General features: G+C 51.0%; 1 protein-coding gene across 2 annotated transcripts in view; it reads right to left on the bottom strand.

Moving 5' to 3' along the window:
- LOC147706702 (solute carrier family 22 member 7-like) overlaps positions 1 to 19,511 on the bottom strand; it is a 143,845-nt gene that overhangs the window by 63,089 nt on the left and 61,245 nt on the right. For both annotated transcript variants that reach the window (XM_086925844.1, XM_086925845.1), the window contains one exon: positions 13,069 to 13,177. In XM_086925844.1, the coding sequence (XP_086781970.1) occupies positions 13,069 to 13,177 (109 nt within the window). The remainder of the gene's footprint in view (positions 1 to 13,068; positions 13,178 to 19,511) is intronic.

The raw sequence follows: 19,511 nt of genomic DNA, 5'->3' as shown, positions 1-19,511 counted from the left end.
GCGATCTTGGGATCGCTCCCATCCCTGGTTTCACATGTGTGCCTTGAATAAGCGATGTTGGGATCCTCTCCCATCCCTGGTTTCACGTGTGTGCCTTGGATGAGGGATCTTGGGATCGCTCCCATCCCTGGTTTTACTTGTGTGCCATGGATGAGGGATCTTGGGATCGCTCCCATCCCTGGTTTCACATGTGTACCTTGGATGAGGGATCTTGGGATCCGCTCCCATGCCTGGTTGCATGTGCGTGCCTTGGGCGAGGGATCTTGTGATACGCTCCCATCCCTGGTTTCACATGTGTGCCTTGGATGAGGGATCTTGGGATTGCTCCCATCCCTGGTTTCACTTGTGTGCCTTGGATGAGGGATCTTGGGATCGCTCCCATCCCTGGTTTCACGTGTGTGCCTTGGATGAGGGATCTTCGGATCGCTCCCATCCCTGGTTTCACTTGTGTGCCTTGGATGAGGGATCTTGGGATCGCTCCCATCCCTGGTTTCACTTGTGTGCCTTGGATGAGGGATCTTGGGATCGCTCCCATCCCTGGTTTCATGTGTGTGCCTTGGATGAGGGATCTTAGGATCGCTCCCATCCCTGGTTTCACATGTGTACCTTGGATGAGCAATCTTGGGATCCTCTCCCATCCCTAGTTTCACTTGTGTGCCTTGGATGAGGGATCTTGGGATCGCTCCCATCCCTGGTTTCACGTGCGTGCCTTGGATGAGGGATCTTGGGATCGCTCCCATCCCTGGTTTCACTTGTGTGCCTTGGATGAGGGATCTTGGGATCGCTCTCATCCCTGGTTTCACTTGTGTGCCTTGGATGAGGGATCTTGGGATCGCTCCCATCCCTGGTTTCATGTGTGTGCCTTGGATGAGGGATCTTGGGATCGCTCCCATCCCTGGTTTCACATGTGTACCTTGGATGAGCAATCTTGGGATCCTCTCCCATCCCTGGTTTCACTTGTGTGCCTTGGATGAGGGATCTTGGGATCGCTCCCATCCCTGGTTTCAGGTGCGTGCCTTAGATGAGGGATCTTGGGATCGCTCCCATCCCTGGTTTCACGTGTGTACCTTGGATGAGCGATCTTGGGATCCTCTCCCATCCCTGGTTTCACTTGTGTGCCTTGGATTAGGGATCTTGGGATCGCTCCCATCCCTGGTTTCACGTGCGTGCCTTGGATGAGGGATCTTGGGATCGCTCCCATCCCTGGTTTCACGTGTGTACCTTGGATGAGCGATCTTGGGATCGCTCCCATCCCTGGTTTCACTTGTGTACCTTGGATGAGCGATCTTGGGATCGCTCCCATCCCTGGTTTTACTTGTGTGCCTTGGATGAGGGATCTTGGGATCGCTCCCATCCCTGGTTTCACATGTGTGCCTTGGGAGAGGGATCTTGGGATCGCTCCCATCCCTGGTTTCACTTGTGTGCCTTGGATGAGCGATCTTGGGATCGCTCCCATCCCTGGTTTTACTTGTGTGCCTTGGATGAGGGATCTTGGGATCGCTCCCATCCCTGGTTTCACGTGTGTGCCTTGGATGAGGGATCTTGGGATCGCTCCCATCCCTAGTTTCACGTGTGTGCCTTGGATGACCAATCTTGGGATCCGCTCCCATCCCTGGTTTCACGGGTGTGCCTTGGATGAGGGATCTTGGGATCGCTCCCATCCCTGGTTTCATGTGTGTGCCTTGGGCGAGAGATCTTGTAATCCGCTCCCATCCCTCGTTGCACGTGTGTGCCTTGGGCGAGGGATATTGTGATCCGCTCCCATCCCTGGTTTCACATGTGTGCCTTGGATGAGGGATCTTGAGATCGCTCCCATCCCTGGTTTCACGTGTGTGCCTTGGATGAGGGATCTTGGGATCGCTCCCATCCCTGGTTTCACTTGTGTGCCTTGGATGAGGGATCTTGGGATCCGCTCCCATCCCAGGTTTCACGTGTGTGCCTTGGATGAGGGATCTTGGGATCGCTCCAATCCCTGGTTTCACGTGTGTGCCTTGGATGAGGGTTCTTGGGATCGCTCCCATCCCTGGTTTCACGTGTGTACCTTGGATGAGCGATCTTGGGATCCTCTCCCATCCCTGGTTTCACTTGTGTGCCTTGGATGAGGGATCTTGGGATCGCTCCCATCCCTGGTTTCACATGTGTACCTTGGATGAGGGATCTTGGGATCGCTCCCATCCCTGGTTTCACGTGTGTACCTTGGATGAGCGATCTTGGGATCCTCTCCCATCCCTGGTTTCACGTGTGTACCTTCGATGAGCGATATTGGGATCTTCTCCCATCCCTGATTTCACTTGTGTGCCTTTGATGAGGGATCTTGGGTCCTCTCCCATCCCTGGTTTCACATGTGTACCTTGGATGAGGGATCTTGGGATCACACCCATCCCTGGTTTCACTTGTGTGCCTTGGATGAGGGATCTTGGGATCACTCCCATCCCTGGTTTCACTTGTGTACCTTGGATGAGGGATCTTGGGATCCTCTACCATCCCTGGTTTCACTTGTGTGACTTGGATGAGGGATCTTGGGATCGCTCCCATCCCTGGTTTCACTTGTGTGCCTTGGATGAGGGATCTTGGGATCGCTCCCATCCCTGGTTTCACGTGTGTGCCTTGGATGAGGGATCTTGGAATCGCTCCCATCCCTCGTTTCACTTGTGTGCCTTGGATGAGGGATCTTGGGATCCTCTCCCATCCCTGGTTTCACTTGTGTGCCTTGGATGAGGGATCTTGGGATCCGCTCCCATCCCTGGTTTCACTTGGGTGCCTTGGATGAGGGATCTTGGGATCGCTCCCATCCCTGGTTTCACGTGTGTGCCTTGGATGAGGGATCTTGGGATCGCTCCCAACCCTGGTTTCACTTGTGTGCCTTGGATGAGGGATCTTGGGATCGCTCCCTCCCTGGTTTCATGTGTGTGCCTTGGATGAGGGATCTTGGAATCGCTCCCATCCCTGGTTTCACGTGTGTGCCTTGGGCGAGGGATCTTGGGATCGCTCCCATCCCTGGTTTCAGGTGTGTGCCTTGGGCGAGGGATCTTGGGATCGCTCCCATCCCTTGTTTCACTTGTGTGCCTTGGATGAGGGATCTTGGGATCGCTCCCATCCCTGGTTTCACGTGTGTGCCTTGGATTTGGGATCTTGGGATCACTCCCATCCCTGGTTTCACTTGTGTACCTTGGATGAGGGATCTTGGGATCCTCTACCATCCCTGGTTTCACTTGTGTACCTTGGATGAGGGATCTTGGGATCCTCTACCATCCCTGGTTTCACTTGTGTGCCTTGGATGAGGGATCTTGGGATCACTCCCATCCCTGGTTTCACTTGTGTACCTTGGATGAGGGATCTTGGGATCCTCTACCATCCCTGGTTTCACTTGTGTGCCTTGGATGAGGGATCTTGGGATCACTCCCATCCCTGGTTTCACTTGTGTACCTTGGATGAGGGATCTTGGGATCCTCTACCATCCCTGGTTTCACTTGTGTGCCTTGGATGAGGGATCTTGGGATCACTCCCATCCCTGGTTTCACTTGGGTGCCTTGGATGAGGGATCTTGGGATCGTTCCCATCCCTGGTTTCACGTGTGTGCCTTGGATGAGGGATCTTGGGATCGCTCCCATCCCTGGTTTCACTTGTGTGCCTTGGATGAGGGATCTTGGGATCGCTCCCATCCCTGGTTTCACGTGTGTGCCTTGGATGAGGGATCTTGGAATCGCTCCCATCCCTCGTTTCACTTGTGTGCCTTGGATGAGGGATCTTGGGATCCTCTCCCATCCCTGGTTTCACTTGTGTGCCTTGGATGAGGGATCTTGGGATCCGCTCCCATCCCTGGTTTCACTTGGGTGCCTTGGATGAGGGATCTTGGGATCGCTCCCATCCCTGGTTTCACGTGTGTGCCTTGGATGAGGGATCTTGGGATCGCTCCCAACCCTGGTTTCACTTGTGTGCCTTGGATGAGGGATCTTGGGATCGCTCCCTCCCTGGTTTCATGTGTGTGCCTTGGATGAGGGATCTTGGAATCGCTCCCATCCCTGGTTTCACGTGTGTGCCTTGGGCGAGGGATCTTGGGATCGCTCCCATCCCTGGTTTCAGGTGTGTGCCTTGGGCGAGGGATCTTGGGATCGCTCCCATCCCTTGTTTCACTTGTGTGCCTTGGATGAGGGATCTTGGGATCGCTCCCATCCCTGGTTTCACGTGTGTGCCTTGGATTTGGGATCTTGGGATCACTCCCATCCCTGGTTTCACTTGTGTACCTTGGATGAGGGATCTTGGGATCCTCTACCATCCCTGGTTTCACTTGTGTACCTTGGATGAGGGATCTTGGGATCCTCTACCATCCCTGGTTTCACTTGTGTGCCTTGGATGAGGGATCTTGGGATCACTCCCATCCCTGGTTTCACTTGTGTACCTTGGATGAGGGATCTTGGGATCCTCTACCATCCGTGGTTTCACTTGTGTGCCTTGGATGAGGGATCTTGGGATCACTCCCATCCCTGGTTTCACTTGTGTACCTTGGATGAGGGATCTTGGGATCCTCTACCATCCCTGGTTTCACTTGTGTGCCTTGGATGAGGGATCTTGGGATCACTCCCATCCCTGGTTTCACTTGGGTGCCTTGGATGAGGGATCTTGGGATCGTTCCCATCCCTGGTTTCACGTGTGTGCCTTGGATGAGGGATCTTGGGATCGCTCCCATCCCTGGTTTCACTTGTGTGCCTTGGATGAGGGATCTTGGGATCGCTCCCATCCCTGGTTTCACGTGTGTGCCTTGGATGAGGGATCTTGGAATCGCTCCCATCCCTCGTTTCACTTGTGTGCCTTGGATGAGGGATCTTGGGATCCTCTCCCATCCCTGGTTTCACTTGTGTGCCTTGGATGAGGGATCTTGGGATCAGCTCCCATCCCTGGTTTCACTTGGGTGCCTTGGATGAGGGATCTTGGGATCGTTCCCATCCCTGGTTTCACGTGTGTGCCTTGGATGAGGGATCTTGGGATCGCTCCCATCCCTGGTTTCACTTGTGTGCCTTGGATGAGGGATCTTGGGATCGCTCTCATCCCTGGTTTCACTTGTGTGCCTTGGATGAGGGATCTTGGGATCGCTCCCATCCCTGGTTTCATGTGTGTGCCTTGGATGAGGGATCTTGGGATCGCTCCCATCCCTGGTTTCACATGTGTACCTTGGATGAGCAATCTTGGGATCCTCTCCCATCCCTGGTTTCACTTGTGTGCCTTGGATGAGGGATCTTGGGATCGCTCCCATCCCTGGTTTCAGGTGCGTGCCTTGGATGAGGGATCTTGGGATCGCTCCCATCCCTGGTTTCACGTGTGTACCTTGGATGAGCGATCTTGGGATCCTCTCCCATCCCTGGTTTCACTTGTGTGCCTTGGATGAGGGATCTTGGGATCGCTCCCATCCCTGGTTTCATGTGTGTGCCTTGGATGAGGGATCTTGGGATCGCTCCCATCCCTGGTTTCACATGTGTACCTTGGATGAGCAATCTTGGGATCCTCTCCCATCCCTGGTTTCACTTGTATGCCTTGGATGAGGGATCTTGGGATCGCTCCCATCCCTGGTTTCAGGTGCGTGCCTTGGATGAGGGATCTTGGGATCGCTCCCATCCCTGGTTTCACGTGTGTACCTTGGATGAGCGATCTTGGGATCCTCTCCCATCCCTGGTTTCACTTGTGTGCCTTGGATTAGGGATCTTGGGATCGCTCCCATCCCTGGTTTCACGTGCGTGCCTTGGATGAGGGATCTTGGGATCGCTCCCATCCCTGGTTTCACGTGTGTACCTTGGATGAGCGATCTTGGGATCGCTCCCATCCCTGGTTTCACTTGTGTACCTTGGATGAGCGATCTTGGGATCGCTCCCATCCCTGGTTTTACTTGTGTGCCTTGGATGAGGGATCTTGGGATCGCTCCCATCCCTGGTTTCACATGTGTGCCTTGGGAGAGGGATCTTGGGATCGCTCCCATCCCTGGTTTCACTTGTGTGCCTTGGATAAGCGATCTTGGGATCGCTCCCATCCCTGGTTTTACTTGTGTGCCTTGGATGAGGGATCTTGGGATCGCTCCCATCCCTGGTTTCACGTGTGTGCCTTGGATGAGGGATCTTGGGATCGCTCCCATCCCTAGTTTCACGTGTGTGCCTTGGATGACCAATCTTGGGATCCGCTCCCATCCCTGGTTTCACGGGTGTGCCTTGGATGAGGGATCTTGGGATCGCTCCCATCCCTGGTTTCATGTGTGTGCCTTGGGCGAGAGATCTTGGGATCCTCTCCCATCCCTGGTTTCACTTGTGTGCCTTGGATGAGGGATCTTGGGATGGCTCCCATTCCTGGTTTCACGTGTGTGCCTTGGATGAGGGATCTTGGGATCGCTCCCATCCCTGGTTTCACTTGTGTGCCATGGATGAGGGATCTTGGGATCGCTCCCATCCCTGGTTTCACATGTGTACCTTGGATGAGGGATCTTGGGATCCGCTCCCATCCCTGGTTGCAGGTGTGTGCCTTGGGCGAGGGATCTTGTAATCCGCTCCCATCCCTCGTTGCACGTGTGTGCCTTGGGCGAGGGATATTGTGATCCGCTCCCATCCCTGGTTTCACATGTGTGCCTTGGATGAGGGATCTTGAGATCGCTCCCATCCCTGGTTTCACGTGTGTGCCTTGGATGAGGGATCTTGGGATCGCTCCCATCCCTGGTTTCACTTGTGTGCCTTGGATGAGGGATCTTGGGATCCGCTCCCATCCCAGGTTTCACGTGTGTGCCTTGGATGAGGGATCTTGGGATCGCTTCCATCCCTGGTTTCACGTGTGTGCCTTGGATGAGGGTTCTTGGGATCGCTCCCATCCCTGGTTTCACGTGTGTACCTTGGATGAGCGATCTTGGGATCCTCTCCCATCCCTGGTTTCACTTGTGTGCCTTGGATGAGGGATCTTGGGATCGCTCCCATCCCTGGTTTCACATGTGTACCTTGGATGAGGGATCTTGGGATCGCTCCCATCCCTGGTTTCACGTGTGTACCTTGGATGAGCGATCTTGGGATCCTCTCCCATCCCTGGTTTCACGTGTGTACCTTCGATGAGCGATATTGGGATCTTCTCCCATCCCTGATTTCACTTGTGTGCCTTTGATGAGGGATCTTGGGTCCTCTCCCATCCCTGGTTTCACATGTGTACCTTGGATGAGGGATCTTGGGATCACACCCATCCCTGGTTTCACTTGTGTGCCTTGGATGAGGGATCTTGGGATCACTCCCATCCCTGGTTTCACTTGTGTACCTTGGATGAGGGATCTTGGGATCCTCTACCATCCCTGGTTTCACTTGTGTGACTTGGATGAGGGATCTTGGGATCGCTCCCATCCCTGGTTTCACTTGTGTGCCTTGGATGAGGGATCTTGGGATCGCTCCCATCCCTGGTTTCACGTGTGTGCCTTGGATGAGGGATCTTGGAATCGCTCCCATCCCTCGTTTCACTTGTGTGCCTTGGATGAGGGATCTTGGGATCCTCTCCCATCCCTGGTTTCACTTGTGTGCCTTGGATGAGGGATCTTGGGATCCGCTCCCATCCCTGGTTTCACTTGGGTGCCTTGGATGAGGGATCTTGGGATCGCTCCCATCCCTGGTTTCACGTGTGTGCCTTGGATGAGGGATCTTGGGATCGCTCCCAACCCTGGTTTCACTTGTGTGCCTTGGATGAGGGATCTTGGGATCGCTCCCTCCCTGGTTTCATGTGTGTGCCTTGGATGAGGGATCTTGGAATCGCTCCCATCCCTGGTTTCACGTGTGTGCCTTGGGCGAGGGATCTTGGGATCGCTCCCATCCCTGGTTTCAGGTGTGTGCCTTGGGCGAGGGATCTTGGGATCGCTCCCATCCCTTGTTTCACTTGTGTGCCTTGGATGAGGGATCTTGGGATCGCTCCCATCCCTGGTTTCACGTGTGTGCCTTGGATTTGGGATCTTGGAATCGCTCCCATCCCTGGTTTCACTTGTGTGCCTTGGATGAGGGATCTTGGGATTCTCTCCCATCCCTGGTTTCACTTGTGTGCCTTGGATGAGCGATCTTGGGATCCTCTCCCATCCCTGGTTTCACGTGTGCACCTTCGATGAGCGATATTGGGATCTTCTCCCATCCCTGATTTCACTTGTGTGCCTTTGATGAGGGATCTTGGGTCCTCTCCCATCCCTGGTTTCACTTGTGTGCCTTGGATGAGGGATCTTGGGATCACTCCCATCCCTGGTTTCACTTGTGTACCTTGGATGAGGGATCTTGGGATCCTCTACCATCCCTGGTTTCACTTGTGTACCTTGGATGAGGGATCTTGGGATCCTCTACCATCCCTGGTTTCACTTGTGTGCCTTGGATGAGGGATCTTGGGATCACTCCCATCCCTGGTTTCACTTGTGTACCTTGGATGAGGGATCTTGGGATCCTCTACCATCCCTGGTTTCACTTGTGTGCCTTGGATGAGGGATCTTGGGATCACTCCCATCCCTGGTTTCACTTGTGTACCTTGGATGAGGGATCTTGGGATCCTCTACCATCCCTGGTTTCACTTGTGTGCCTTGGATGAGGGATCTTGGGATCACTCCCATCCCTGGTTTCACTTGGGTGCCTTGGATGAGGGATCTTGGGATCGTTCCCATCCCTGGTTTCACGTGTGTGCCTTGGATGAGGGATCTTGGGATCGCTCCCATCCCTGGTTTCACTTGTGTGCCTTGGATGAGGGATCTTGGGATCGCTCCCATCCCTGGTTTCACGTGTGTGCCTTGGATGAGGGATCTTGGAATCGCTCCCATCCCTCGTTTCACTTGTGTGCCTTGGATGAGGGATCTTGGGATCCTCTCCCATCCCTGGTTTCACTTGTGTGCCTTGGATGAGGGATCTTGGGATCCGCTCCCATCCCTGGTTTCACTTGGGTGCCTTGGATGAGGGATCTTGGGATCGTTCCCATCCCTGGTTTCACGTGTGTGCCTTGGATGAGGGATCTTGGGATCGCTCCCATCCCTGGTTTCACTTGTGTGCCTTGGATGAGGGATCTTGGGATCGCTCCCTCCCTGGTTTCATGTGTGTGCCTTGGATGAGGGATCTTGGAATCGCTCCCATCCCTGGTTTCACGTGTGTGCCTTGGGCGAGGGATCTTGGGATCGCTCCCATCCCTGGTTTCACTTGTGTGCCTTGGATGAGGGATCTTGGGATCGCTCCCATCCCTGGTTTCACTTGTGTGCCATGGATTAGGGATCTTGGGATCGCTCCCATCCCTGGTTTCACTTGGGTGCCTTGGATGAGGGATCTTGGGATCGCTCCCATCCCTGGTTTCACGTGTGTGCCTTGGATGAGGGATCTTGGATCCGCTCCCATCCCTGGTTTCACGTGTGTGCCTTGGATGAGGGATCTTCGGATCGCTCCCATCCCTGGTTTCACGTGTGTGCCTTGGATTTGGGATCTTGGAATCGCTCCCATCCCTGGTTTCACTTGTGTGCCTTGGATGAGGGATCTTGGGATTGTCTCCCATCCCTGGTTTCACTTGTGTGCCTTGGATGAGGGATCTTGGGATCCTCTCCCATCCCTGGTTTCACTTGTGTACCTTGGATGAGCGATCTTGGGATCCTCTACCATCCCTGGTTTCACTTGTGTGCCTTGGATGAGGGATCTTGGGATCGCTCCCATCCCTGGTTTCACTTGTGTGCCTTGGATGAGGGATCTTGGGATCCGCTCCCATCCCTGGTTTCACGTGTGTGCCTTGGATGAGGGATCTTGGGATCGCTCCCATCCCTGGTTGCACTTGTGTGCCTTAGATGAGGGATCTTGGGATCGCTCCCATCCCTGGTTTCAGGTGTGTACCATGGATGAGCGATCTTGGGATCTTCTCCCATCCCTGGTTTCACTTGTGTGCCTTGGATGAGGGATCTTGGGATCGCTCCCATCCCTGGTTTCACGTGTGTACCTTGGATGAGCGATCTTGGGATCCTCTCCCATCCCTAGTTTCACTTGTGTGCCTTTGATGAGGGATCTTGGGATCACTCCCATCCCTGGTTTCACGTGTGCGCCTTGGATGAGGGATCTTGGGATCGCTCCCATCCCTGGTTGCACTTGTGTGCCTTAGATGAGGGATCTTGGGATCGCTCCCATCCCTGGTTTCAGGTGTGTACCATGGATGAGCGATCTTGGGATCTTCTCCCATCCCTGGTTTCACTTGTGTGCCTTGGATGAGGGATCTTGGGATCGCTCCCATCCCTGGTTTCACGTGTGTACCTTGGATGAGCGATCTTGGGATCCTCTCCCATCCCTAGTTTCACTTGTGTGCCTTTGATGAGGGATCTTGGGATCGCTCCCATCCCTGGTTTCACTTGTGTGCCTTGGATGAGGGATCTTGGGATCGCTCCCATCCCTGGTTTCACTTGTGTACCTTGGATGAGGGATCTTGTGATCCGCTCCCATCCCTGGTTTCACATGTGTACCTTGGATGAGGGATCTTGGGATCGCTCCCATCCCTGGTTTCACTTGTGTGCCTTGGATGAGGGATCTTGGGATCGCTCCCATCCCTGGTTTCACTTGTGTACCTTGGATGAGGGATCTTGGGATCCTCTACCATCCCTGGTTTCACTTGTGTGCCTTGGATGAGGGATCTTGGGATCGCTCCCATCCCTGGTTTCACGAGTGTGCCTTGGATGAGGGATCTTGGGATCGCTCCCATCCCTGGTTTCACATGTGTGCCTTGGATGAGGGATCTTGGGATCGCTCCCATCCCTGGTTGCATGTGTGTGCCTTGGATGAGGGATCTTGGGATCGCTCCCATCCCTGGTTTCACGTGTGTGCCTTGGGCGAGGGATCTTGGGATCGCTCCCATCCCTGGTTTCACTTGTGTGCCTTGGGCGAGGGATCTTGGGATCGCTCCCATCCCTCGTTTCACTTGTGTGCCTTGGATGAGGGATCTTGGGATCGCTCCCATCCCTGGTTTCACTTGTGTACCTTGGATGAGGGATCTTGTGATCCGCTCCCATCCCTGGTTTCACATGTGTACCTTGGATGAGGGATCTTGGGATCGCTCCCATCCCTGGTTTCACTTGTGTGCCTTGGATGAGGGATCTTGGGATCGCTCCCATCCCTGGTTTCACTTGTGTACCTTGGATGAGGGATCTTGGGATCCTCTACCATCCCTGGTTTCACTTGTGTGCCTTGGATGAGGGATCTTGGGATCGCTCCCATCCCTGGTTTCACGAGTGTGCCTTGGATGAGGGATCTTGGGATCGCTCCCATCCCTGGTTTCACATGTGTGCCTTGGATGAGGGATCTTGGGATCGCTCCCATCCCTGGTTGCATGTGTGTGCCTTGGATGAGGGATCTTGGGATCGCTCCCATCCCTGGTTTCACGTGTGTGCCTTGGGCGAGTGATCTTGGGTTCGCTCCCATCCCTGGTTTCAGGTGTGTGCCTTGGGCAAGGGATCTTGGGATCCGCTCCCATCCCTGGATGCATGTGTGCCTTGGATGCGGTGACCAGACCAGACAAATATTGAAGCGGTTAAAACCCAATCTTTACCATGTCAAATGCACAACTGGTGATGCTTCACCTTTTCCTCAAGTGTTGCTCTAAAACACGGCTCACATTCTTCATAATTCTTTTTATGGAGGCCACTCCCCCATCTACTTTTCATCTTGAAAATTATGAAACCAGTTGTATATACCACCCTTGTGTAAATGTTCTTGGAAATGTAGGTCTTACTTTTGTGGAAGAAGTGTGGCGCTGCGGCCAGGGCGACTGACTCCGGAACCTGTGGGCTTCCGGTTCGATCCCCGGCACCAGCAGCAGGTCAGCCCAGAACCATGTGACTCTGGGCAATAGTTCGCTTAATCTTCATGACGGCCCACAACGCCTTGACACCTTCGGGTAATTGTTCGCGCTTTACAAAATACTGGACATTTCATAAGGTTTCAACCCTCCAAGGAGGGCCGGGAGGGGGTGGCTGGGGTATGCCTATGCCTATGGGTGTTGTGTGGAGGTGAGGGGTGGAACCGCCCTCTCCTGACCTAGTTTTAAGCTGTTCACAGTAACTGGAATGGCATGTGGAGACATGGTAGCTGGCTGGTTCAGACAGTCAGCACACAGGTCCTCAGGCTTCGTGTTGGAAGCTCATGGGGGGGTTCCACAGCCTGCTGATTAGAGAAGTCAGTATTGAGGGTCTGTGTTATTCTTCTACAACTGATGAATACTGTCCAATGAACTTTTGAGTTTTAGTGTAAAGGATGAACTGGACCTTGCGGTGCAGTTGCTATGACAACAAGGTTGTTATGAATGTATCTGAAGCAGGTTCCTCGCGTGGCAGCTGGAGCGGCGTGTTTATCATATCTCATACCAGAGCCCTCGCTGTACCGTCAGCTGTTACCCATATGACCAATGTTCTTCTCATTTTCATACCTGTGTTTTGGTCTCCATCATGCCAGGCAGAAGCCTTTGAAACTTGCCCTCTGCATCCAGGGCAGTATCTCCAGCTTTGAACGGCCTCCCACTGATACTGACTCAGTACTGCACAATACCATCCATTGGGTTAAGCCTCCAGATGTTTCAACGTTTCCAAATGTTGCTGCTTTAATCAAATGTTGACAAAAGGACCGGCCGAATGGGCATCACTTGAGTAAGTTTGTGCGAAATATCTTCGTAGCTTAAAAATACATAATCCTTCTCAGAAGTGCCCAACCAGTCTGGAAAGGTTTGTTTACCTTTGGGTGAACTGTGTAATAGAGTGTGAGGGTGTCAGTGCTCTAAGTAGGGTTCGACGAGCGATCGTGTTAGGATTGAGGACTTGGCACAGTACATACATCCCCACAGGTTCTCTTTAAAAGAGTCCAGGGGCACTGACAGCCACTAGCCTGGAAACACTGGAGGGATGGCAGAGCGCTTCCTCCATTCCTGCCATGTGCCTTATTAAAGCAGAAGCTGTACAGGGTGGAGGACCTGAGGTCAGGTCTAATGTCCCTCAGTTACTACCTATGAGACAGATAACACAGCAGAAGGGTTCGCCCTCCTAACATATTATGAATCGTGAGTTTAAATACAATAAAACATGGTGGTGCTTACCTGAGGACGGTGGGGTAGAGCTCGGCAGTGTACAGCATGACTGACGTGAAGGAGGATTCAGAGAAACCTTTCCCTATAATGGCGATTATTGTTCGCAGAACATCTTGAGCTGGAGATTGTAAAACAAAGGAGAGAGAGAAGGAGAAAGAAGGAGACAATATAAGAGAGAGAGTGAAAGAAAGAGAGCAGGCACCAACTATTCATAGGTTGATCGTAAACTGGGTTGAATCAAAATAATAAAGCAATGTGGTGAAACAAGCATTGCATGATGGGAACATGACTGGATGGGACATTCCATTAAGCAAACATGCCTGAAAGGAGCATTGCATGATGTGAACATGACAGGAAGGGGCATTGCATGATGGGAACATGACTGGAAGGGGCATTGCATGATGGGAACATGACTGGAAGGGACATTGCATGATGGGAGCATGACTGGATGGGACATTCCATGATGCAAACATGCCTGGAAGGGGCATTGCATGATGTGAACATGAGTGTAAGTGAAACACAGAATGTGGAATCAGCACCCATCAAGAAGTGTTTTCCATAATATTTAGTGTCCTTCAATCAATAATTAGAATCCATTTCAAATGAACAGGTCCGAACTTGATAGTAGTATGCTTTCAATTCGAGGTCACTGCAGAACGTTGGCTGACCGTGCTTCTCAGGTTACCATGCCGTTTTTTGGTCCCTTCTGAATACTCATCTGAATTGACAGACCATCCCAAAATATGCTTGAACTAAAGAAACTTTCCTGCTCACACTAAACTTCACAAAGACAGGTTTTTGAGCCCTGAAGAAGTCTATTTTTGAGACGAAAAGCGTTGGCTAAAAAAGAGGCTAGAAAAGAAAATCTGCTGTGATATTGGATCATTTTTCTACTGTTGAAAAACCTAAAAAAGAATTGAAAGCATACTACTATCAAGTTCGGACCTGTTCATTTGAAATGGATTCTAATTATTGATTGAAGGACACTAAATATTATGGAAAACACTTCTTGATGGGTGCTGATTCCACGTTCTGTGTTTTGTATTTGGACTTTGTCCTTAAAGGAACAGATAGGGTTGTGTTCCTTGGTTTCTCAAACACCATCGTAATATTTGTAAGTCACAGACCATAACAGGTTCAGGTTCTTTGCCTCAACCCTTGTGTTTATATGAGTGTAAGTGACATTGCCTGAGGGGAACATGAGTGGAAGGACAGAGCATGATGGAAAAATGAGTGGAAGGGACAGAGCATGATAGTAAAATCACTGGAAGGGACATTGTAAGCTGGTAAGATGACTGGAAGGAGCATTGCATGATGGGAACATGACAGGAAGGGGCATTGCATGATGGGAACATGACTGGAAGGGGCATTGCATGATGGGAACATGACTGGATGGGACATTCCATTAAGCAAACACGCCTGGAAGGAGCATTGCATGATGGGAACATGATTGGAATGGACACTGCATGATGGGAACATGACAGGAAGGGACATTGCATGATGGGAACATGACTGGATGGGACATTCCATTAAGCAAACATGCCTGGAAGGAGCATTGCATGATGGGTACATGACAGGAAGGGGCATTGCATGATGGGAACATGACTGGATGGGACATTGCATGATGTGAACATGATTGGAAGGGGCATTGCATGATGGGAACATGACTGGATGGGACATTCCATTAAGCAAACATGCCTGGAAGGAGCATTGCATGATGGGAACATGATTGGAATGGACACTGCATGATGGGAACATGACAGGAAGGGACATTGCATGATGGGAACATGACTGGATGGGACATTCCATTAAGCAAACATGCCTGGAAGGAGCATGGCATGATGGGTACATGACAGGAAGGGGCATTGCATGATGGGAACATGACTGGAAGGGGCATTGCATGATGTGAACATGATTGGAAGGGGCATTGCATGATGGGAACATGACTGGATGGGACATTCCATTAAGCAAACAGGCCTGGAAGGAGCATTGCATGATGTGAACATGATTGGAAGGGACACTGCATGATGGGAGCATGACCAGAAGGGGCACTGCATGATGAGAACATGAAAGGAAGGGACATTGCATGATGTGAACATGACTGGAATGGGACATTGCATGGTGGGAACATGACTGGAATGGGACATTGCATGATGGGAACATGGCTGGATGGGACATTCCATTAAGCAAACATGCCTGGAAGGAGCATTGCATGATGTGAACATGATTGGAAGGGGCATTGCATGATGGGAACATGACTGTAAGGGGCATTGCATGATGAGAACATGATTGGAATGGGCATTGCATGATGGGAACATGACTGTAAGGGGCATTGCATGATGTGAACATGATTGGAAGGGGCATTGCATGATGTGAACATGATTGGAAGGGACACTGCATGATGGGAGCATGACCAGAAGGGACATTGCATGATGGGAGCCTGACCAGAAGGGACATTGCATGATGGGAGCATGACCAGAAGGGACATTGCGTGATGGGAACATGACAGGAAGGGACACTGCATGATGGGAGCATGACTGGATGGGACATCCCATGATGCGAACGTGCCTGGAAGGAGCATTGCATGATGTGAACATGAGTGTAAGTGGCATTGCCTGAGGGGAACATGAGTGGAAGGACAGAGCATGATGGAAACATGAGTGTAATGGACACTGCATGATAGTAAGAAGACTGCAAGGGACATTGTAAGCTGGTAAGATGACTGGAAGGGATGTTGCATGAAGGGAACAGGAGTGAAACATGACTGAAACATGGCTTTAAATCATCTCTAGGAGATGTACCAAGAAAGACCTTTAGGAATAAGTGATACAAGTGAAGGAGCCTATCAAGTCTTCTCGATTTAAGGGATAATTCATTATAGATGACGACATGTAACATGTTTTAGTCTCAACTGGACCTTCCTCAGGCTCATTTCCCAGACATCACCTGACCTTAGAACATATAAGAAAGTCTATATCATGGGTGGATTTTAGCCCTGGGTACAAAAACATTCGCAGCGCAGATACAGCATTAACATAGCCCCACAGAGAGCTGCGGCTATATTATCAACTAAACATACATTATTAGAACTTCACAATCTTTATATGTAGGTATTCTAATGTATCCGAAACCCTTCTATGATTAACTGCAATGATCCCTCAATATGCCTTCAGTCGCTTATCATAGATCTCAATTTTCATCTCATCGGGCCAATAACTAACTGATATTAAGCGATCAGAAATTGCAATATTTGAAAGCCATGTATTCATGCATTGCATTTAACCATTTCATTCCATATGGCTCCTATTCATTTTTCTTTGCCCCAAACACTGACTAGGTATCTAGATATTTTTCACAGGCATGCAGTCATAATCAGACAGTTCCTGCTCTACAACACACCATATTTTATTCCATGTCTATCCCCATTTAGCCATATTTATGTCAAAGCCAACATCACAAAAAAAACATTTACAAATTAAAGCAGCTCATCGGATTAGCAATGTCTTATGCAGTAGACTTCATGTTAGGGATGATACATCCAGAAGAATGTGTTCAACAGGAATGCTACATCATGGTCCATATAATTTTCCTGCAAACCAAGGCTATGCTGATTATTCTCTAACTTCCACTGCTATTTCCCCAAAACAGAAAAAACACAATCATCAATGCGTACTCAGTTCAGTCCTATTTGTTGCCTTGCTGTATTTTTGCCTCCTCCATTGTATTGTATTGTGTCTCATTCTGTGTTTTCTGGTCTGTTTTATTCTATTTATTCTCCCGTTCTTTGCCTCATGTTGTTCTGTGTCCTTCTGTTGATTTCTCCGCCCATTTTCCCGCTGTTGCGGCCCACCCCCGCTAGATCATTCGTTACCCTGCTCCCGCCTCCTAGCTGCTCCTCCCTCCCACCTGCCAATATATGGCGGCCGCTGTGCGGTGAGGAGAGCAACCCTTGACCCAGTCGCTCCCCACGCCGCACAGCACCACCTTGTATTGTATTGTATTGTATATTGGATTTATATAGCGCTTATCACACAGGGGTCTCTAAGCGCTTGCCTTGGGAACCCGTCCTGGCTTTTCCCTGTGAGATAGCCCCTACAGGGCATCCCCAAGGTGAAAGCCAGGCATCCCGCCGCGGGGGGCCGTTGTGGAGATTAAGCAAGCCTAATGCCCAGAGTTGCAGAGTGTGAACCCATGATTAGGTCAGGCACCGAAGCGAGAATTATCGAGTCCGAGGACATTTGAGCTCAAGACCCTGCCGTGTCGGGAATTGAACCCTGGTCCCGGGTCTGACCTCTGCTTCAGGGTCTACCTGCTCTAACCAGTGAGCCACACTTCTCCACCTGTGTGTCCGCCTCCACTGAGCCAGCTGCTGCCGCTGCCAGAAGTTCAAGGCCAGTGGTAGGCTGTAGGTGCTGTGACTTGCTGTATTTTTGCCTCCTCCATTGTATAGTATTGTGTCTCTTTCTGTGTTTTCTGTTCTGTTTTATTATATTATTTCCTCCGTTATTTGCCTCGTATTGTTCTGTGCCCTTCTGTTGAATTCATTTCCCGTTTTCCCGACGCTGCGTCCCCTGCAGCCCTGCCCCCACGCTAGCCCATTCACTGCTCCGCTCCTGCTTCCCAGCTGCTCCTCCCTCCCACCTCCCAATACATGGCTGCCTCTGCAAAGCCGCGTGCAGCAGGCGTGCCGTTGGCGCGCCGAAGGTGCCTCTGAGGCAAGCCCGTCTGCGCCCGTCCGCGCCTGGACCGTGCCCAGCGCTAGAACCTCTGGCCCCCGCGAACACCACAATACCCGTCTCCACCACGACGCCAGCACCCTCCACGCACTCAACACCGGACGTGCGCACAACTGCTTCTGGGCTGCCCGAAGCGCAAAAAAGGACCCTCCTCCTGCCAGTGTCGAGTGGGGGGAAAGGGGAGTGGGATGAAAAGAGAAAACACCACGTCTTCTTCTGCTGGACAGACTGCAACTATTCTTGTAGATTCTTCCTGTAATGAAAAACACCTCTAGCAATTTCCAATAACCTCTTATCATTATTTATATTTCATTTACCATATTGCGTACCTGTCTCAGCTTAGTGGCTAACTGATCTCTTAATATCTTATTGGTAGACTGCTTCAATGATGGTCTTGCTTGTAAACTGTAACATAAGAGCAACTATTTAACCACATATTCACTAGCTCAATTATACTGTAACTCTCTTGTATTTATTTTTTCCCTTTACCTGCATCTACCAATGTAGTAGTATTCTTTTTAATCATGTCTTTGCAAATAAAAGGGAAGATATTTGGGACAGTTTTCAGAAATGGTACTGTTAGATTTTGCCCTCTTTATAGATGGTAAGTATCCTTATTTATATAAATATATATATATAACTACACATATGAGTTGATTATTGTACCAAACTTCTCTGTAACTGCTTGCTTCCAGAAATGCAGGAATATATATATCTGACAACTCAAATGCCTTTCTGCTCCTGGCTTGTCAAAGTCTCATGAGCTGGTTCCAAATTTAAAATAATAGATGAGTCTTCAGACTCCTTCACGATATTTTCAGCATATCGTTTCTTAAGGTAAAGAACTAAATTCTAGTTGAGTTCATTCTACTAGGAAACTTCACTCTGTACGGCAAATTGACTTTACTTGTAGTAGCTGTCAGAGTCTGGAAATACTCTCACTGGTAATTCTGTGGAAACTCCTTGTCTCAAAAATTATTATGAAAAAACTTACCGCAGCAACAAATTCTGCCTCAAGTCTTCACTCCAGAAATACTCACGAACTGCCAAATTCTCAAGGAGGAACGCCGCGAAGGAGAATGCGACCATTCCACCACGAAAGTCAGTTGAAGTGCGCATTAGAATTCGCGGGGATCCGCTTCAGAAAACGTTTAGTCAACCCAACCCTGACAGCCAGAGCTGCAACTTCACCAGTATCCGTGCCGCCGACCCGCCCACCAGGACAGGACGCAACCACCTCAGATGCATACTACTGAACACCCACTCCACTCGCAAACATGCCGTCGAACTCTGAGACCTGCTCAACACATCTTCCCCCGACGTCCCCTTCCTGACAGAGAATCCTCGGAACCGGACATCGCCATAGCCATCCCAGACGGCTACAAGATCACCTGCAGAAATCGCACCAACGGAGTAGGAGGAGGGAATTGCCATCATCCACAAGTCCACCCTCAAGGTCTTGACCAAATCCGACGACACCCTCAGCACCGCCGAACACCTGCACTTCCAGATCCACAGTGATCAGGAACTCTGTTCTACAGACCCTCAGGACCCTGGCCTCAATTCAGCGATTCCATCGCCAACTTCGTCAGCACGCACGCCCTCACTTCCATGGACTACATCGTCCTCGGGGACCTGAACTTCCACCTTGAGAACAACAACGACACCAACTTCACCACCCTGCTCGACAACCTCGCCAACCTTGGATTCCGACAG

The sequence above is a fragment of the Lissotriton vulgaris genome, chromosome 6 (genome assembly GCF_964263255.1).
Source record: "Lissotriton vulgaris chromosome 6, aLisVul1.2, whole genome shotgun sequence".
Lineage (NCBI taxonomy): Eukaryota > Metazoa > Chordata > Amphibia > Caudata > Salamandridae > Lissotriton > Lissotriton vulgaris.
Note: the sequence above shows the minus strand (reverse complement) of the source record. Positions and strands in the feature narration are given on the sequence as shown.